At 38.5% G+C, this 22,539-nt stretch overlaps 1 protein-coding gene across 3 annotated transcripts in view; it reads left to right on the top strand.

Moving 5' to 3' along the window:
• UBE2E3 (ubiquitin conjugating enzyme E2 E3) overlaps positions 1–22,539 on the top strand; it is an 84,193-nt gene that overhangs the window by 3,129 nt on the left and 58,525 nt on the right. For all 3 annotated transcript variants that reach the window (XM_090045305.1, XM_090045307.1, XM_090045306.1), the window contains exon 3: positions 1,230–1,280. In XM_090045305.1, coding sequence (XP_089901431.1) covers positions 1,230–1,280 — 51 coding nt within the window. The remainder of the gene's footprint in view (positions 1–1,229; positions 1,281–22,539) is intronic.

The raw sequence follows: 22,539 nt of genomic DNA, 5'->3' as shown, positions 1-22,539 counted from the left end.
ATATAAACCCCACCCCCCCCTATGTTTTGGGGGGTTTTTTTTCCTGTTGTAAAGAAAGTTTTGGAAATTAAATGCCTGAAAGGTAGACACTTCAAAAATTGGTAAAGGCAAGAAGTTTGATGTTTTAGTAATATAATATATTATGTATATAATATTTTAGTCATGTGTCTTGAAAAGCTTCACATATATTGTATAGACTCTCATCAGTGGGGTTTCTCTTAATCATCATGGGTCTGTTTCCTTGAGTGTTGGATAACTGAGAGTAGTCAAATTAAATTTAATGGGACTTGTGAAAGGTCTGTCAGGATCAGGTTCTATTTCTCTCATTTAAATTAGAAACATTACAGTACTGACAACTCCTCAGTAGTATTTTTATGGGTCCTTGTCTGTAAGAAGCCAAGTAGCTGTTCACGTGAAGAAATTTAGAGGCAAGTAAAATCTCTTTTCCTAAAAGTAGTTTAGCTTGCACCTTATTTTCTGGATTACTTATTCATTTGACAGAAAGTTTTAAAAAAAGATTTCCTTCCTGGATACTAAAACTTCTAGGACTACTATTAAAGAAACAGCAAAGCTGTCACTGGTCTTTCTTTTAAGATCATGATTTATTTAAAGTGATTGTGTAAATAAAAATAAGAGCTACTGTACAGGGTTGGCAGAGGACACATAATAAAAAAGTATGTATGGAAACAAAGTTGATTCCCGGGTATTACTCCAGTAATATAGAGAGCTTGACAGATTCACTTTTAAAATGCTGTATGAAGCATCAGGTAAACATTTTTAAGCATGTATTTTACTTTAATGAAGTTTGTTAATTCAGCCTCAGAGCTCTGCAACACTGGTTTAAAGTCATTGTCAAATGTGCTTGTATCGCCTCCCCCTCCCTCCTTGCCTCATTTGCATATTAGCTTGAAAAGAAAATCTCTCTGATAAAAAGTGTTCAGATATGGATAACAGTTACTTTTCTGAGTACTTGTGGGAGATTCCTACCAAACTCAGATGCAAGTGTTCTGTATATTTACAGTATCAAGTAAGAAAAAAAGCTGAAAAGTTTCTCTGTTATGGGATTTGGGTTATGCCTCTGAGAACAAAGAGGAAGCAGCCATGTTAGCATTACTGAAGGCAAAGCCAATCTTGCATTTAACTGCATGGTGGTAGAGGGCAGTGTAATTCCCTGATTTATTCTATAGACTATCTCAAACGCTTTGTGTCTGTTCTCATTTCACCAACAGAATTCAGAAGGAGCTAGCTGAAATAACCCTTGATCCTCCTCCTAACTGCAGGTATGTAACAACTTTTTAAATCGGGGACTGTGATAGGAAATTAACAGGAGATGTTAGTTCAGCAGAACAGAGAAGCCACTCTCTAATGCCTGTAAACAGTTTTTGGTTACAGTAATTTTATTTAAAGTAAATTGAACTGCTGCAGGGAAACATTTGATAGAATGTTTCACAAAGTTTGGATTTTTCTGGGCACATTGTAGGTGTCACCAATTAATATGAATGGTAAAGCAGATTTTTTGTAGCTATTCATTGCTTATTTTAAAAACACAGACATTCATTGCGTAAAACTTCCAGATGTACTTAAGCTTTGCTTTGAACCTACTGCTTGTGCACAATTTGAGCTGACTTTAAGTGCTGAGGTTTATAAAAAGTTATGTTACTATGTTCTATAATTAGATAAAGAACACTGTGTGATGTTTATGTGTTTTATCTTACTACTCTATAGTGCTTGAAGCACTATTACCATTAAAGTTTCTGTCTGTTGGCCAGATATTGTATTCTCTTGATTGATGGTATTTTAAGGAAATTCTCCTGTTATGTGGTAGCCACTCAATCGTTTTAGAAAATGAAGTTGCAGGGTGAGAGATTACTGAAAAATTCATTTTTAGAGAAAGCAAAGATTACTGTGCCCATATTTTTATAAGAAAGTCACAGTACCATAATTGACTAAATAGCTTCTTTATTTTTACTCTTTCTTGAGATTTGCTTAATTCTGGAAAATGTTTATTTTAAGCACAAATTCAGGTAAATGTCATGTAAGGCCAGATTTGAGAAACCCAACTTAATGTTGCCTATAACTTATGTTTCAGTGGGATTTCTGCCTGTAAAATATGTTATGTTTAATGACTGCTATGTAACAGGCAGCACTGGTATAATGTGAAAAAACTGCCAGTGCCCTCTATTTGTTTTTTTTCCCTTTGTTTGGTGTGTTGAATAGTTGGAAAAGTTTGGTAAAAGGATTTTTACAATTCAATAAGGATGCGGTTGTTTTGATGCTTATTATGAAGCATAATCTGTATGACAAGAATTAATCATAGCTTAGTTGTTTCGTCTGATTTTTGGTAAGGGTGTCTTACCTGGAGGTCCATGCTATGGATTTTTGGTGACAGACTGATGTATTTACATAGGGAGGCACTGCCTTCCCTCTTCAAACCAGTACGGCTTTCTAGTTATGTGCCTGCTGTGTTTCAGCACTTTCGAGATCCTAGAATGATATGGCAGGATGCATTTCAAAGAAATAAGCTACTGGAACTTAACCTTTTCCTTCCAGAATTAATGCAGCACCAGTTTGGGTCACAGTGAGTTAGACTTAAAAGGAAAAAAAAAAAGTATCTGATATTTAGTTGCTTGCAAAATATGCTCCCCTGTGGTATCAGTGTAGTATATTTTAAAGAAAGTCTTAATTGCTAATGTTACCACCCAAAGCATAGGGACCCTATTAAGATGTATGAGAGAAAAAAAAATGTTTCAGATTATACAAGTTTCTCCTACAGAGTATGGAGGAAAGATTATTTTTGGCCAGCGGTGAAGTCTCTAATTTTGTCCCCGCACTAAATTTTAAAAAGGAAATTCACCATTCTTAGAATCATAGAAAATTCTTCTCAGAGCATCTTCATGACTAATACCGTCCACTTAAGACATCTTGGCATTCCCTACAGAAAGGTTAGATTTGCATGAGAGAATTCCTTAGGATTATAATTTTTTATTTGCATTTTTAAAAATCCTAATATGAGGACACAAACACTATTTCATTGCATGTTGCATGCAGGGCAGCAAAGGGGAAGACATTTCATATGCCTTCTGGAAGCTTGCAATAGCGTAGATCAGCAAGCATAAACAGACACAGCAGGCATGCGACATACCTTCACTTCATTGCTCTGTGTGCAACTAGCAACAAAATGCAACATTAGCTCTTATCTTTTTGATTGGGAGTAATGCAAGGAAAAAACCCCTGCTCAGTAGTTTTGCATTGTAGATTGTATGTGCTTTACAAAATTTAGACCTTGCCGGGGGGGGGGTGGAATCCAGACAATACTGTCAGAGAAGTGTTTTCAATTTTACCGTAAACATACCCCCGTCATTTGCAATCCACACTGCAATGCAAAAAAACCCCAACTAGAAAGTGATAACAAATAAAGTTATAAAAACATAAAAATAAAGTTGTTATTATTTTTTAAATTATTTAAAAAAAATTTTCAGTGGTTAGTCTTTAATAAGACAGAAGCAGTCATAATAAGCTTAGTAGCAGATACCAGGAAAATATTAGTGCTTCTGTAACAGCATTCGATAGAAAAGTTGAACAGTGTATTCAAGCCTTTTGTTGTGCTTTTTTATAACATAATACCCAATTCAGTAAAAGTTGTTGGATAATGCAATATCAAATTGCATTTAGTTTCTTGTCAGTGACTCCAAGTGCAAGTACAGACAGCTCTGTATACAAGTTATATGTTTAACTCCTTTTAAAGTGTAATTGTATTATCTGGTGAATATGCTGAATTCAGCAGACAGACAGTTGAGGATCTTAATGAGTCAATCTTGTTTACCTTTTTCCTGGTCTACATTTATCTAACAGCTCTGTTAGCAGTACAGGTTTACAGAAATAGCCATGGCATGAGCATGAGAATACAGCCCATCAGCCATGGAGATATTTAAGGATTTAAAATAAACTTAAACCAAATGCCTTAAAAGGGTTTTTAATTAAAACTTTAGAATTGTATTGTTTGTAGGTCTAGGTAAAAGTACATTTTTAGAACTACAAATAAATTGTACTAAAACTTAAAAAAAAAAAATGAAAACTCAACTTTTTCTAGTCAAGCGTATGTCTGTGGCACCTCAGTCCTCATGCAAGACAAGTGTACATTTCCCCAGCTGTTAAGCTTCCTACAGCCACATCTTCTACTATCACATCTTTTAAAAGATGCTAGGGCCTCATGTGAAAACCACATTGCTTGGGTGTAGAGAGTTGCCTTTGATTTCTATTTAAAGCACTTGGATACCACAGTGATGAGCATAGTATAAGAATTTAAATACAGATTTTTTTTTGTCTGCTTGTACAAATCAAACTGTAGGGGTTGGTCCTGCATTTCAGACTCTGCTCAATTGATTGCATTCTTGTCATGGTAGACAAATCAAATTGCTCTGTGTGTGTGTGTGTGTGTGTGCGCGCGCGCGCGCGCATGTGTGGAAATAAAGATAGCCTCCTAGTGGGGCACAATGTATAAAATCTTTGCTTTAACAATATTATAGGATATTGCCTTTTGCAAGTTACATGCTGAACTCCTATGTACTTTGTTCTATTTACGGAAATCCTAACAATGGCATTGTATGGTTCTAGACATCTGTGTTAAAATAAAATTAAGATTCAGACTCGCCCAAGAAGAGCAAGGAAATTGTCACTTTATCCTGAAGTCCTCCTCTCTGTAACTAATGCAGGAGTCTTGGATGAGTGAGTCCAACATATACTGTGTAATACTAGGACATAGAGGTAAATTGAGGACAGAGACTTAATGCTGAATTGTCTTGCTTTTGTTGGCTTAATTCAAAGCCTTATGATTTGGTGCAGTGTGTTGCACTTAATTTCTTTTGTGCTTTTAATAGTATAAAGCAAGGCTAAAAAAAGGCTCTGGCCCCATTGCTTCTAGGCAGCTCTATTTCAAACCATGGGCAAGTGCTGAAATATGCTTCAAGGTATGGAAGTGTGCCAAAACCCACCTTTATATATTCTCAGAATACTACTGCACGGATCTTTCACATAATGCATTATAAATCCATGCTGTAGAGATTTTCTTAAATAGGTATGACACAAATATCTAGAATAACTATTTTTAGTTCATAGCATAAAGCTGTTAGGAGTGGAGGTCACCACTCTGTAGTTAAGGTTATACCTGAGGCTACCATTCTCAGCTGCGCAGCTCAGAAGCTGTGGCTTAGATGGAAGGGGGAGAAGCTAGATTTAACATTTGTGTATCTCTGGGATTCTGGATTTGACACTTGTCACAGTTTAGAGCACTTCCCAGAGCAGCTGCAAGTCAGGACTGTGCAACTGGCAGTCTGTAGGCTGCAAGAGGCAAGGGAGTCCATGAGACAGTGCATCAAGGAAGACGTAGTAGAGGCCACCTATGCAAAAAGTTGAAATTTGGACAGCCCTGCTGTAAATTGCAGCAACTTCCTTTACCTGCTTTGACCTAATTCGCTTGTTTAAAATAGCTGGAGTGAATGTCTTTCTGGATTCTTTCTTCTGTTTTCCACCTGAGAAAGATGCATCAGTTTAACCTAATGTGTGAATTTAAATACATTTAGTTACACGAGTGCAAGCCTTTGCGTGGACACTTATTTCAGTTTAACAGCAGGGGTTGTCTATTTTGGTTCAGCTTACTGGGAATGTGTTGAAGTTAGAGTAAAATGCCAGCATGTATCCACTGAAGAGCTTTCACTAGTTTAACTAACTTGGTTTCAAAGAGGAGATAAGACCTGGTAGAAGTTTTCTATGACTGCGGCCTCTATCTCAGAACACTACTATTTTCTAGCTTATTCTGTCAATTGCTTCATTGCAGCCAATGCTCAGAAATGTTATCAGACACTTGATAGCTAGAGGCCTAAACATACTGGGGAAAATCTGCAAAGGGAAAAGATGCAGTCCTCTTTGCCCAAGGACAATACAAAAGTCAAGAGTTAACCTTCTTCACTAGTTGTTGGGAAATGGTATTCCTGGGGTTTTCAGCAAGATGCAATCCTTGGATCTAATACGACCATATATTCTTGTGACCCATGGGTTGAGAAATATTAAAGGGTTGCGAACAAACTTTAAAAATGGATTCTCCTCTAAAGGAGAAAAACGTGGGAAATAGTGGGTTTTCCCTTGCAGGCTGGCAGAGCTCCAGCAAGGGCCTCTTTGGGGCCTCCCATGTGCCCTGTGCTCCACACACTGTGAGGGGGGGGGATAGGGCCTGGAGGTGCAGGGCAACAGGTCGGGAATGAGGGGCACCAGCAGGGCCAGGGGACTTTGCGTTTAAAAAAAAAAAAAAAGGATTTACTGGGTAGGGACTGGCCATTGATGTTTACGAATAGGTCCTGGTCCTACAAAAAGGGTTGAGAACCACTGCTATTGAAGGGTATGCTCTGGTTAGTACGTAGGCTGATTAAATCTGAAGGGTGCTCTATAATTGCATATGTATTTTCAAACTCTGTAGTTAACCTTGTTACATAAAGTCTCTTGATACAAGAACTCTATTTTGCTGTTACTTAAAAGAGAGGTATTCTTTTCCCTTTAAAGTTTGCAACCAGACTCAATTTGTAAGTTATTAATTTTGAAATAACTTACAAAATTGATTAAAAGGTGATCCTGGGTTATAGCTGTTTATTTAAAATAAAACCAAACCAAACTCAAAACTTTTCCTTAGTTTGATTCATGTTATGAATCACTCATGCCTTCTTTGTCACACCTTTAAAAAAATCTTTTCTACACTCATTTTTGGTTATATTGCTTCTGTAATTAGCTTTACATTAATTTATTAGCTTAAAATATAAATCGTGATGGTTCTTTTCCTTTAAAAAGTGCATGTGGTCTGTACTTCCATCCTTTTGATTTGAGTGATCTGCAGTTGTTGCCTGTGAATGTTGGTGTGCCTATATTCAAATAACTGTACTCTGCCAAGTTCTCTCTTTACCATATTTCTGTAAATATGGGAACAGCATGCAAAAGGCTGCCTTAAGCCGACCCGGTCTAATCTATAGGAAGAGGTATTTATATTGCATTGCATAATGCAGTAGTTATGTAGGATGTATTGCAGTACAGTGCATTAGGACTCTTGTTTTTCAAATATTGCTTTGTTCTGTTAAAACCATACTGCGTCTCACACCCAAACTACATCTGTATTACAGATCTGTTGGCAGAACTAGTTTGGTGATGGGGGAGGGGGAACCTCTTCTCCCTTGCCTCCTCCCCCCCACCCCCGCAACCTACCTTTTCTGACAAAAGGTATGGTGTAGGTGTAGCTACAGGTGCTTTTGTTAGCTTCATTTGTCATTTGGAGAGATGGTATAGCTAAGCTGGCACAAGTTTTCCTTTTTACCAGTGTGAACTAAAAAAAGGCTTAGCCTAAACTGGTGAGGAGATGAGAGAGAGGGGTGTAGACCATAGCATGGCACAGTATAGGGGATGTATCCCCTAACAGCTCCATACTACCAATTTTAATTCAATAAGACCATATCAATATGACAACCTATTATTAAGTTTAGTCACAACAGTGCCGTCAGATGCCCTTCAAGTACCTTTGTCCTTTCCATGTGGCTTAAACGTTGGCACTAACTACTAAAACATCCTTCCACGCTGATGAGTACAGCCTGTTCCAAATTATGTAAGAAGCAGGATGCTGTGAGCCTAGATTACTCTATATAGTCAGAAGAGCTTTCTGACAGAACACTGTGCACATGCTTCTGGGCAAGCAAGTGATGGAAAGCCCAACATGGGGAAAGTCAGACCTGCCAGGAACTCTTGTTGGCCCATGTAGCTCTAGGCCTCTGATTTTTAATTCAGTGGGACCATATTGGTATGATAAGCTACTATTAACTTTTGTCAGTCACAAAAAAAGACAGGCTTCCTGCCCAGGTAGCTGTTAAAGATGAGATTCACCCGTAGGGGGGGCAATAGGTTATTTGGAACTGGGTTCATTTGTGGCAGTACCTAGTCCTTATTTCTCTTCTCCTCTCCTCTCAGCTTGGGGAACAGAACTAGAGCTCCCTTACCCCATCTGATTGTTAGCAGCTGCAGTGGTTTCTTGAAACTATTGGTAGCTGTCGCAGCTCTGGCACATCCGGACAAAGGTGTCTGAAAGAGGATTTTCTGCTTGGCCACCATCCAGAATTCCCAGTAGTATTCTGTAACATTCTTAAACCCAGTAGTTCCGATTCCTGAGCTGAAGCGAGTAGGGTTCTTCTTCCTAATACTTATTCTGAACCGGATTTATTTTTCTTGTTCTACTATCTGCAGGGGCTATGAACAAATCTACTGGTATTCCTTCAATTGTATTATCTTGAAGTTATTATAGAGTTGGATCATATCCCCCCAAAGTCTTCTCTTTCCCCAGTAAAATTTAATTCTTTTTTTTTCTCATCCTGTGACTCTTCTAGCTGTTCTTTGCATTTTTTCTAGTTTGTGTACGTTTTGAAGGGGGAGAAAGCTATTCCAGGTGCAGGAACACCAAGGCCATGTAGAGCTGCACTAGGTTTTCATATATTTGAATATGGGAGGAATTACATCACAGAAGATTACTGTCTTTTTTTTTTTTTTTTTTACTGCGGTCTCACATTGTAAGCTGTAGTAGCTGTAATTTACTTTCTATCACGCTGCTTAGACTTCTGGTTTTTAGCTTCAGTTACTGTACTTTAATTTTGCATTTATTCGGTTAATTTCCTCTGATTAGGCAAAAGTCTTCAAATTAGTATGTATAACATCTCAGTAACAAGACTGTTGACTGGCTTGTTTATTACCACATTGCTTGGGAAAAAAGAGAGAGAGACAGAACTGTGAACATTAAGCTGTTCCTAGTAAAGGGAGGAGTTAATTAAGCCATGTAGAAAAGAGGGTGGATGGGGAAGAGCCACAAAATGCCTATGTTGAATTAGAGATTGAGGGAGATTGAATTAGAGAGGCCCAAACTACTTAATATAATACAATATACTAGTTAATTTCCTTCAGCGCTCTCCCCCCCACACTTATTTGTTCTTCAGTATACCACCGCCTGCAGTAACAGTTTCACTCCATGGAAACGAAGGTATAAAGCAAAGGTTTCTGAATAGTCCTGCATGTGTACATTTCTTCAGTTAATTTTAAATACCCTGCCTTATAAAATAAATGCAATAGCATTTGTATCAGTATATCTTTTGTATCAGTATATCTGCATCTATATAGTTATATATCTATAGATATACATCAAGGAAATGTGCCCCTCAAACAAATATGTAGTTCTTATTTCAATGAATGCTTGAGTACTCCGCAATTGTATCTGTCCAGCTCTAGTGATAGGCTATCAGTTCCATCTGAGATATTTTCTTCATCATTAAACTCTTTGAAGGTAAATCAATGGGTTGCAGCCATTCAAAGATATGTTTATCTAATGATAACCTTAATTTGGCTATAACTACTTCCATCATGTTTTTTTTCTGTATCGTTCCTTTTTTCTTCTTCTTACCAGGGCTCAGTTTAGGCCAAATCAATGAAGAGTGGTATAATTTACTCCAGCAGTCACTAAAATGAAATATTTTTGTTCACACACATTTGCAGCCCGATTCTGTCACCTTCAGTCATGCAGAGTGCTAATTACCTAAATTTGGGAGTAGTTGATGGTACTACTTGAGGACTAAGATATCAACAGAATCGGATTCTTAGGAAGAAGTAAAAATAAAAAGAATAGGTAACCTGTAGCTAAAGCATATTATTACTTAACGGATTTTAGATAAAACCGGCAAGTAGAAGATGGCTGTAAAAATACAGCAGTACGAATCAATCAGCTCATGCTCTTTACAGGGTCATTTAGTTAAGGTATTATCCCTATTTTTCCATGCTTTGAGTATGAAAACTATATTCTTCTTCCACTTAATCTTTTTCCAGTGTGGTATTGGTAACTACAGCAGTTTCTTTTCTCGGTACACGGTAGCGCCTTACAAGATGCATAAGAGCAAAACCTTGCAAAGAGTTTCACATATGATTAACTTAACCATATGAATTCAGGTACTATGGACAATACAAGTCTACTTGTGGGAGTTCATTGACATGCTTGAGTGCTTGCAAGTTTGGGCCCTTACATAAGAAGTGTCCACAATTTCCCTTTTGTAGATGCTCTTGAGAGGTAGCTGCATGGTAGTCACAGGCTTCATAAAATTCATGCCAGTCTTCACCAGTAATCATGTCAAATTGAAGAAATAGAAAAGAATCCTTTCTCTGGTCATCTTGTATTTACTGTGGAGCTGTATAAATTATTTCCAACATTTATTGCCCAAGAATTGGTCTTGGGAAACAGAACATGGACAGACAGAATGAGGTCAGTTTGGAAACCATGAGAAAAAATCCCTCCCCCAAATCCAAAACAGAGTTAAACTTTAAACTTACTTTGGTTTAACAGATTTGTAAAATATACAGAAAAGTATGCACTGGTTTAAAGGAAAACTCATCTCTTCAAATACCATAGTAGTAATATAAAATCCTTTCAGACACTGTGTTAATGCTGATTACTGCACACCTTGTGTATGCTTTGCATCCAGCACACATTAATCAACACTAGGCTATTGTGTTTATTGCTTACCAAACAGGATGGATGTATAGTAAGGCCTGTGCATGTGGAACATGTTCCCTGGATTCTGTTTTCCGTGCATCTCAAGTCAGATAGAAAAGCAATTTCTACTCACTTGAGGCCTGTTGGTGTGGGGCACTTAAAAAATGTTGAGTCTAAATTAACTAAAGGTGTGAATAAAAGCAGTTTTCATTAAACTATATAAAATAAAGTGGACTTAATTTACTTTTGCATAATCTGAATTAAGGCCACTTTAATTTTGAAAGCGTGTTGCAGGAGTTTAATGTGGTTTAATTAATGGGCCTGTCCATATAGGGAACTACATGGTCATTCTGCACTTCATATTTCTGAATGACTCCATGAGGACATTCAGAAAGCAGGGTTAAGATTTGAAATAGTGGGTTAAATTGAACACAAACAACTCCCCTGTCCTGGGTTAACAATGTCTGACAGGATGTTACACAGCAAAAGCCATTGTTGCATTCTGCATTCATATGCTTAGGCACATCTTACTAAGCTAAGATGTGCCTAAGCACTGGAAGTTAATTTGGATTAAGTTTTCCGTGACCTTTTACTTCTTAATTTTCTGGTTTGCTTCTTAAATCAGGCTATGATGCAATTGTAGGCCATCTACAGACTGGCTGAACCATCATGAATAGTGTCCCAAGTACAGGTAGTGAAGAATATTTTCAGTTTTCTTAGGAATTTAAGTGGCATATCAGAAGTGTTAACCTACCAATAGTTCTCTAGTTGCTGTATTATTTTTTCATAGAAGCTATTCTCTTAAAACATTATTTTAATGGTCCTGAAGCAACTCTCTTATTTTCTCTTCGGTTTATTCAGATTGCTTCATTAGAACCTACCAATAAAAAAAAAAGAACTACATTTAACACAACAGCAGCATATATATTCCAGAACAGTACAAAATTCTGTGCAAAGTTGTTAATTATTTCCAGTCCCTACAGCAGATAGCAACAAACCCTTTTCTCCTCAAGAAGAACTTAAAACAACCAGTAGCTGGTTTCTGGTTTTTTTATTTTTTATTTACTAATTATTTTAATTCCTTTTTTGGTTTTGTCTCAGTTGTGAGACTGTTATAGACAGATGCCACAAGACACTCAGACAGACTGAGCATACTGTGGAGGTGCTGAATTCCTTCAGCATATGTACAAGGTTCCTAACATAAATTATGCAGGGAATACAGGATCAGTCCCCTCTGTGCAGCCTTGCAACCATTGTCAAGGATAGCACTATCCTTGGATTAGTATTTAAGATACATATAACATTTACTGATTGCTTCTGCTGTACCAGTGCACAAGTATTATCAGTGTATACAGAAACAGGGCCAGGGTTCCCAGTGTATTGATGTAGATTAGGAACCTTGTACATATGCTGAAGGAATGCAGCATGTAAATTAGGAAGCACCTCCGCAGTATGCTCTCTCTGTCTGGGTGTCTCCTGTGGTGTCTGTCTACAAGACTGCTCTGGAGTCATGGCTTGGAAGAGGGAAGTGGAGATGTAAGCAATCTGGCAGATTTCCAGCTGATGAGTTAATGCTGCTATAAAACTTCACTCACTCCTCTCTGAAGTTAGTCATCTCTGATGCCTGCAGGAGGGTGCAGCCACTGGGAGAGTAGCCAATAGAAGCAGAGACCAGAGAATAATAGTCATCCTGAAGGATCCACATGATTGGGCACTTTGAGGCAATCCCCCTGCAACAGCTAAGCAGGAAGACTCAGGATAAATCTTCATTGCAGCTGGGGATCAAAGTAGCTTAGCCGGATTGAGAGCAAGCACACTGCAATTAGTCAGTGCTCTGCAAGAAAAGGCGTGTCCTTAACATTAGTTTGGTTACTTGATTTAAGAGTGGATTAAATAGCTGAAAGGTCTATATGTGCTGTTAACCCGAGTTAACTGAAATCAAGGTTAAGTCTAGAATGGATCCTACAGGAAAGTTGTAGAGAATTTTGAAGAATATTCCTCACCTGAAATTTTTCTGTCAAGGCAGTGATTCTCAACCAGACACCAGTCAGGGCAGTGCCTCAGGTCAAGATGGGGCAGGGAGGGGGATTAAATTCCTATCTCCCTTCTCTCCCACAGGCATGGAGAGCCCGGCCAGGATCTGCCCAACTTTACACCCTACTGGTTGCTTGTACAGCAGGGGGTGTGGCCAGAGATGGCCAGAGTGGCCTTACCATCTATCTGTTGAGACTGGGACTGGGGGGCTGAGCCAGGCCAGCCCGCAGGCACTGCTGAGGGTGGGCGCAGAGGTGCTGGCCCAGGCCAGGCTGTGGAGGCAGGGCCCTTCCCAGCCAGCTGCAGCTCAGCGACAGCCCAGTCCAGCCTGGTTACCCCTGGAGCAATCCAGGCGCACAGCTCCCGCAGCCCCAACCTGAGCTGCAGCTGGCTGGGAAGGGCCCTGCCTCCACGGCCTAGTCTGGGCCAAGCCCTCCATGCCTACCCTCAGTAGTGCCCGCGGGCCGGCTTGGCTCAGCCCCCCAGCCTCATGCTGGGATGTAGGAGGACTCATTTAAATTAAACCAGGAGGGGGTCTCAGACAGAAGTTCCCTAAAGCAGTTTGACCCAAATCAGTTAAGTCTGATACTACATTTAACCAGGTTTATCTTAAACCAGTTTCAGCCACTTTGCACCTGGTTTGTGCGCACTGAACTTCTGTTCTGTTACAGGTTTAAACCAGTTTGTGATCATTTAAATTGGTTTGTGTGTAATTGCTGTCTCTAGCCAGTGCATACTTTTTTATTTTTTTTTGATTACAGAAAAAAAAAAGTGAAAACTAAGACTGGCATTTTCCTAGGGGCACCTTGACTCTGTTGAGGGGTACCTCAAGTGTAAAAAGAGAACCACAGCTGTAGTGCAGTAGAGTTTGCGCCCTAAATCTCAAGCAACCCAGAGAAAGGTTATATTTATTTTTGTTTACATTTCAAATTGGATCTGGATTTTAAATGTTCTTAAAAATATATACACATCAGAAAAAGGTATAGTAATTATTATATAAACGTATTTCTGAAATGGCTGCCTATGCTGTATGTTTGTGACAAAGTGGGAAACGCCGTAGTAGCAGGAAACATGGATGGCAGCTTTGGATGTAGAGAAGCAACGCAGTCCAGTGAACAATCATTGCATGCAAAATGGTTTCACCTAGAAATTGCCGTTAGTTTCTGAAACACTTTCATATTTAGCAGCAATGGAAAAGAAGGTATAGATTTCCACTGATCCTGCTTGCTGGCAGCAGCAGTAACTGTAAGTTCTGTTTAAGTGGATGATGGACAACTGCTGTGGATTTGTTTTTTCACTCCATAGACCAAGGGCATGTCTACACTAATCACTGCTTAAATTGCAGTTTTATGGATATTCCAAAACTAGCTTTAAGCTAGCTACTTCATGTATTGCCAGTAGTATAGCCCATGCAGCATGGAGCTCAACCAAGGTATGAAGTCTTCCAGAAAAGCTGATTAAATAAGAAAGCAGTTAGTCCTTTGCTGAACTCAGTGTTGCCACAGCTAGGCTATTGAGCAGTACCTGAGTTTACTGTTTTGGGTATACCTACACAGGTTGTAATCACAATAGCATAGACATAATCTAGCATTTAGAGAGAGGTTACAGTGAAGAGGAGGCTATGATGTGTATACTAAAAGCACAATTTAACAAATTTCTAAAACACAGAATTCACTTTGATTTTTTTTGAAGCTCTGTACACAAATAGCTTGCTTTATTTTCAGTCTAAAGGAAAAAGTGAAGATATGAGGTCTTTGTCACGAGAATAAAATCCATCTACAATTGAAAAATAGCCATAGTCCCATGAATCTGAATTTGGGTGATACAGATATATAGTGAGACCTGCTGCCTGCCTGCCAGATAATGGTTTTCAGGTGATTACACAGCTCACACAAGGGAGAAAAAATGCCACTCCATCCAAGAATGCACAAGCTTAGCAAAAATTATCATAGGTCTTGGAAAGCAAACTTTATATGGAAAGTTTCTTTAAAAACAAAACAAAAAACACACAGTATAGCACTACACACAATTCCATTTGCCAAAAGAAATTTTCTTTTAAGATTTTATGTAAATATGAGGTAGTTATTGTAATGACCAATTTAACTCTCTTTTATTCTCCAGTTCTTTATTGTGGGTTTTTTTAGTACTTTGAGGTTGTGAACTAGCAAACAGATTGCTTTTTAGTAAATATTTACTGGAAGAGGTACAAGCTAGTAGGCTCAGCCTGATTTAGTTTATATTAAAAACAAGAGGTCAGATTCACTGCCTGTAAGAAATCCTCAATGGAGCTACACCAGTAACACTAGCAAAGGGCTTGACCTTATATATGGTCATTTGAATTTTATACAACCAGAGGCAGACAACCAGAAAGAGAATAATTTCTATCAAAACAAACAGGAAGAAAACACAGCAGATCCGTGGGATAAGTACAGGAAACCAACTAGTACAAAGTATTAAAAAAAAAATAAAACATTTAGCTTCTAGATAATTGTAAATTTCCCTTAAGTTGCTTCTAGTGTAAAATTCCCCTTAAGTAACTGCTTGTTCTTTGCTGTTTGTAATGCCCTAAAGTCAGAAGTTTGGCAGAAAAACAAAATGGCAAATACTAAAAGCAAGGTGTTCTTCAAGAATAAAACAAAAAATAAATGAAGGTCTTACTAGTTAAAACAGAGGAGTATATCAGTCACCTGGTTCTGAAACAGCCACTTCAGACCTGCAGCTGCTTGGCTTTGCCACACACATGGATTAAAGACACCTCTTCCCCTGCCCCAAAGCATGCTGGCGGGGAATGCTGGTTCTATAAGACTGCTGGAAGTCACTGAAGATTAGGAAGTTTTGTGGTTTGATTGTTATATGTGTTTCTCGTACTGCAAAATAATTTTGTTATTAGGATTAAAGCTAGTAAAATATGGTATAAGCCTCAAAGAAGAAGAAGAAAATTAGTCACAGGTGGTGTGGATGATGTATTGGAGCACCTTCTTGTTGAGTTGCGTTTCATCCGAATGACTATTTTTCAGTCAACAAAGAAAAGGGAGAAAAAGAAGAACCGAAGAACAGCTGTTTTGCTTATTTACTTCCATCTTAAAAAAGCAAACCAGCCAATCAAACAAAATTAACTTTGTGTTAGACTCTATTATTTTGAAGTAGATTAAAGCTGAAATGCTAATGATGGGAACAGCCCCCTTTAATATGTTGGTTTTCTTCAGGGAGGGGAAAATAAAATGGGAGCACTAGTTCTGCAAGTTCATGTGTACCTGCCCAAAGTGTTTTATTCTGCATATGTTCCAGGAGTTACCAGTATCTTGGAGCTTGTTGGATCGGGGTTCTCTACCTCTCTGTGTCCAAATTAAAATTGTTCCCATTGTTAACTCTTCACATAGGTTAGTAAACAGACAAACAACTAGCAGCTGTACTTGTCTCATGTTCTTCTTGTTTGGCAGTTTTTAATTTAATTCACTTTAAATAGGCTTCAGGAAGCAGATAGCTTTCTCTTCTGCCTTGCTCATTTTATAGTGCAAATAAAATAAAGAATAGGTTCTACATGCCTGCATCATGAGGCGATCCAAAGATCTCAAGGTTTTTGTGGGTGTTCAATAGAGAATGTTAAGTTGTCTTAAAATCCTAGTAGTCTTCAGACCCACAATGAGGGCAAAGGAAGCTACTTGTTACTTTTCTTTCCTCTAAGAAAAAGTGTCTGTACAAGCTAAAAGTTTGCAGCTAAATAAACAGGCTCTCTTAAGAAGTGTAGTTTTATCTTTGGCTTTACATCTTTCTGTGGACGGGTCCCAACTGAGATCTGTAGGCCCTATGTATTCTGCAACACCTAGATGTAAATTCTGCAATAAGGTCACCATTTTCTGCAGTGGTGCTAAGAGGCTGGCTGGAAGTACTGATGCAGCTTCAATTAAAGATTTTTAAAGGTTTTCTAATTAACTACTCAAATGATTTAATACATTCTGTACAGTAGCTGTTTCATGTTGGTATTACATAAATGCACATTGTGCCAAGACTTTGTACTGACAAGTCATAATCGCATTGGAGAAGCTGTTTGCAGAAACTGCAGTTCCTCAATGTGTCATGTGAGGGAAGGGATGCAGTTTGGGATTGTAGCACAAGGCTTGTTAACAGGTTGTTTCAGTAAAATGATGAGCAGCGAAATAGTTAAGTGTTAACAAACGCTTATCCTGTCACTTTGAGGTTTTCTGTTTAATGCAGAATTGCCACTGATGTCACTTCATAACTCATTCTTTTTCAGACTTCCTTTAGACTTGTGTGGACAAAACTGCATTAGTTTGTGTTTTGGGCTCATATTTGCAAGTTATTTTCACAAACGTGTTGGCTTAACACCCAAGCATATTCAATAAATCTTTAAAACTGGAACCCGGGTCTGAGGCGAAGTATGGATTTTATGTCAAACTCTTTGGTTGCTCAGTTCACATTTATATGGACATACCATGTCATAAACTCCCCAGCAAAATAAAGTGATTCTGGGAAACAAAAATTGCCAACAGAATACACTTGTGTGCTAACAGATCTGTTGTTTAATGTCAGACATGATCTACACTTCAAAATCTATGCAAGTGAAGGGTTGTTTGTGGAGGAATCTCAATCCTTCCCATTCTATCAGATATAGCTTCAAGGCATGAACAAGACTGCCATCTGTGTCTATCAAGGGCTGATCTTTGTTTGTCCTCTATGATGTTAATGTAGGAATAGTCAGTATTTAACATTCAACCTTTAAAGGGCTGTCATGTAATACTTGTAAGGCAAAGCAAGGCACCATTGTAAAGCAAGGCTAGGAGAATACTGCTTTGCTTCATTAGCTGTTGCACTATTTTAACCAAAATACATTCTGAACTTGCAGCAGTTTTATGAGCAGTACATAAGTACCTGCTATACGTATTCTTTCCTCTTGCAACAGGCATTTTCAGATTCTGATCTTTGAAGAATAAACATTTTCTAATTCAGTTTCTGTATAATAAATTCTGTGCTATGAGTGTATGTGTTTATACCTGGGATATGTTGGCTTCCTCCATTTACATTTCTTCTGAAAACTAACTACCTTGGGACACCTTCCAGTTCCGGTGATTGCACACCCACTTTTGCTGTTACCTGTGTAGCATTAATTGTAGAACTTATAGTGGTACATTTATTTTATTATTATTCTTAAACAAGTAATTCATGTACTGCTTCTGGTTTTCCACTGTTTTTAGGTCCAGAAATGTAAAAATTCAAAGACCACCAGATATTTGTGAATAAACAATTTTCCCCAAATCTCATTGGAGACCAGTTTTCATCTAAAAGTGTGTGCTAGGTTTGTTAATTTTAAAAACAAAAACATTATACTATACACCTAGATTCTGGGCTGAAAGTTGTGCAAAATATTTGTCTTTGTTTTTGTTAAGTGTTCACTAATCCCAGAAATGTGGATTCAGATAGGGCAAGATTTGCAACAGATGTCATTTGCAATGAATAATTTGACAAGCAATGTTTGTAACATGGTTTGTTCTCTCCCTACTTATACTTTCAGTATGTAAAATATTTGCAGTGGGGGATTGTTAGTTGTGTAGAAATCTGGCAAAGTGCCGGCCTCTGAGAATCACTAGGAAACTACAGAAATAGGTGAATATATTGGTTAAGACAGATAAGACACCAGACCCCGGAGCCTAGTCATAATGTACATGGAACAGGTCAGAGAATGGTAGGGAAGGTATCTTTCTGCTGTTAAGTCCTTGGGTCACCAAATGCAGTGTATGTTACGGTACTTTGAGGGCTGTTTAGAATGATACTGCCTGTTAATGATCCCAAGGGGATGACATTTCAGTTGGGAATTAATGGTTTTAGAAAACCATTACCCTGTTTTAGCACCAACTCACAGAGTAGGACTGATTAACAGCCTCTCTCCTGGCTGAGAGGTGATTCTGGTGGCCCAGCTATGATAACTGGTGTGTGGTTGGATTCTTGCAGACCACGATGCCAAGTGGCTACTCTGTTCTGTATCCCAGGATCCAAAAGTAAAAAATGCATCTGTAGTTGCTCCAGTTTCTCAACTTCTTGTAAAAGGTCTTATGTTTGCAGTATATGTGGAGCTTGGAGTAGTGGAATGGAGTCCTCAAAACAGTACATTAGAGCAGGGCTGAAATGGTACTTCTGTATATGATTTTGTACAAGGAAGCTTTACAGGAGACCGTTCCATTTTCACTGTTACCGTCTAAGTTGTTCCTGCTATTAGATTTTATAATTCTTTTCCTTTCTGCAGTTAATTTGTTTGTATATTAGTATTAGTGCTGCTGGATGGTTTATAAATTTAATTATTGTCAGGGGGCCCAGAGATTTTTTTTTTCTTTTTCAGTTAGTGTTAAATCTCAAAAAAAAAAAAAAAGTTGAATTACTTTTTTCTCTTGTTGGATAAGTCTGTTTATCAGGAAAATATTCCAAAATATATCAAAAGAAAGGGTTTATACTGAAGAGCTTTTTAAATCTTTGGAGGAGGGTAGAGAGGATTGATGCCCTTTAAGATACTACTACCTACTTTTTTATAACTACTGTATAGATGGAAGTCCTTTACTTTATTGTATGCAACAGTTTTCATATTTTTTCAGAACAAGTATGTGTAGCATTTATAGCCAGGAACAAAATAGAATTAGCATGGCCACAACAAGAAACACCTCCTGGATTTTCTGAGCAGATATGAATAATTACCTACCGTGTACCATTTTTAACATTCATTCTCTTCTTCAGTTATATTATTTCTTACTCCTTTCACTGTTCCTAACAGAGTTTTATCCACAGTCCTCAAACACCATCTTGCTCAGTAAGGTTGATTCTTTTGCTTCATATCCCCAAACTTATTTTCCTTTGTGCTTTCTTTAAATACATGTGTGGTCTCAGTTTTGTAGATAACATTTTATTCCATGAGGATACTCTATACAACTAGATGCTCTTTTTGCCTAGTCAGAGTACAGACCAAATTTAATGAAAAATTAAAATGTTTCAATCCAGCCAACTCTTACATTTTCTTACTTTATTAAACTATTTCAAAAGCCCTGGTGTCTGTATTCTCCCTATTAGTATTGCTACTTTCCTATTAATTTTCAGGGTCCTGGACATATGTGGCTTCATTTTCTAATTTCAATAAACCTAGATTTAGACTGTTTCCCAACCATTGCTTAAATGCCATTGGATTAGAGCTTTCTTCCTTAGGGAGCCCAACAGTACACAGATTAAGTTCCCATGCTTTATTTATTCCAAGCTATGGTTTAACTATTCTCTCTTACAACGGTAGATCTTACTGCGTTGATCTGTTTCATTGCTAGGTTTGGGCTTATGCACTAACTCAATAAATTGCTGTTCCATGGTTTCTCTGTGACTTTGCTAGGCACTTCTGGTTGAAAGCTGTTTGAATTTAGTGAATTTAACGTGACATTCATCTCTTGTAGGATCACAAACATCTGTCCATTTTGTTTACTGCCCACCACTTCTGCAGTAATGTAGTCATGCCTGTGGGTTTCCCTGATGTTAAAGGGATGCTAATAACTTGATTTTTTTTTAATGGCTAATTTTTATAGAAGATCAAGCAACATTTTTCCTTTTTTTTTTAAACTTATCTGTGGAAATATAGAGAATTCCCTCCCTCCTCTCTGGGTTTTAAAAAGATTATTTGGGCACGACTCACTGTGAGCCAAGGCTTTGTTCCTCATTTTTCCTCTCCCTGCACACATCTGCCTGCTGTGTCCCTATGCTGCAATCCTGATTCAGGAACGCTCTTGCATGTTATACATGTTCATCAGAGGATCCAGGATTGTGGCATCAGGGGTGTGGCTATACCCCCTCCAGGGGTGGGGCATATGCACAGTGAAAAGACCTCATGGCACATGTCACGCAGCCCCTTGCTGTGATCCTGAATGCCGTTGAACTTTCAGAAGCTCCTGCTGGGAGCCCTGCATGTAAACTCATCAGAGTGGGGTCTTCCCAGAGGCCCTGCTTTCAAGCACATCTTGAACCAGCTTCTTTTTGCTCCTCCCCTTGCTAACCCCGTCTTCCCAATTCAGGAGCAGGGCAAGCAGCTGCGACACAGTGTGTTGAGCTGTGTGAAGGCAGGGGTCACTACCAGCTATTCCTCCCCTCCTTTCCGTTGTTGCTGAATTGGGGAGGGAGGGATGGGAAAAGCAACGAGAAGCAAGGGACTATGGGCCGAGCCTGCACTGACCAGCAGTGGGCTTATAGAGCTGGCAGCATGCTTGGAATTCCCAGTAGGCGCTGCAGTGACTTGCAAGTGAGCTGCGAGAGCTCCCTGGGCACATCTACACATGCATTAACGCACCTTGATTACTGTGCATTAAGTTTTAGTACCTGTAATAACAGGTACTCAGTATGCCGTAAAACCAATACCGTTGTGCAGCAGTGCTGGCACATGTCTTTTTAGTGACACCAATGCGCAGTAGAGTAATTTTAGTGTGCATGAATGCAATAGCACAACTTTTGCCATGGTGTGCTTCTCCACGGTAGACTTAGTGTACTGCACATTTAGCAGTAGATTTAGTCTGCTGCACATGTAGCAGTAGAATTGGTCTACTACACATTTATTAGCAGTAGATTTAGCAGTAGAATTAGTTTACTGCACATGTGGCAGTCTCATGTACAAGCCCCCACTATTCATGAATCACACAGCCAGAGCGGGAGAGGTGTGACTGCACTGCTGTACCACCCCTGGGTCCACCACTGTACCTGTTCCAACCATTTTCAAGGAAGTGTGAAATTAAACTTGTGTGTATCCTAAAAAACGTGCCAGAATTGGCCCCGTTTCCCCTGAAGACAGCCAGCCTCCGGGAGAGCTTACGGAAGAACATGCATGTTCCTAGACTAGAAGTGCAGCTGGCTCTTCCCCAAAATAGTGAAACTGATTATGCGCACAGTGATGTCAGTTGCGTGGGATAAACAAAGGAGTATTTTTTCTTTCAGTCCCTTCAGTTTCAATAATCTTTGTTGTTACTTGAAACAATAGCGGATACAAAATTTTCCCATGGAAATGAGATCCTTCCCCTTTCATTTACATGTCCCTCCAAGGGAATTCTTTGAGGATCTTTCTTTTTTTTTTTTTTTTTTTTTAAACTTTTTGGAATCCTTCCAAAATCTGTTATTCTCTAAGGGGAAAATGTTGTTGCTCAGGAGAAGCATCAAGCTAAAAATACTTATTCTTGTGCTTTCCCACTTCCTTTGTTGACATGTAATGAAGTTACCCTTGCTGTCATTAAAGATAATTGTAAATGTTTGTAAAAGTTTTGTATTGTACAAGCTGGTATAACTCAGCTGTAAAATTTTCATACGGAATTTCTAGAATTCTTATAATGTGCTTTATAGCTGGCTTTCCCCTAAATACAGTCTGGATTCTTTATTTTGGCCAGCTATTCCTTTGGCCTTCTCTGGCTTTTGGATGCTTCATGTATCATGGATGGTTGAATGTTGGAAATGAAAAGTGAGTTTGTTTTGGAGGCAAATCTGTCTGATTTGGGACTTAATAATAACCGGGAGATGGAGATGAGAACTGAGGTTAATCTGTATATTAATGCCCTTGTCTTAACTGGTGATTTTCTTTTTCTTTTCTGTTCTTTTGGTGCCTGATTTTGTCTGTGGCAAGGGATTTTTATCAAATTACCATTAACTGCAGCAGGTCAGCTCTATTAAGGTTAGCATTGTGGGGAACTGCAGGCTCAATATTGTTAACATTGATGGAACTGAAACTGGGGAAAAGAATATACGAAAAACCTCTGTTTTCCTAGTATACACGATGACCTGCCTTTAGAGAACACACTTGACCAGTTTCAGTGCTTAATTTAAATATTTGTTTAGCCTGGTGTTAAGTTTAGAGTAAAATTAGGGAGTAAACTCTTTTTAAAGGTTTTCCTGCTGATAGTACCTAACATTAGCTAATGCTCTATATCTGTATAATCATATCT

Source organism: Crocodylus siamensis, chromosome 4, assembly GCF_052110815.1.
Source record: "Crocodylus siamensis isolate JL-2025a chromosome 4, ASM5211081v1, whole genome shotgun sequence".
NCBI lineage: Eukaryota > Metazoa > Chordata > Crocodylia > Crocodylidae > Crocodylus > Crocodylus siamensis.
This window is presented reverse-complemented; position numbering and strand designations above follow the sequence as displayed.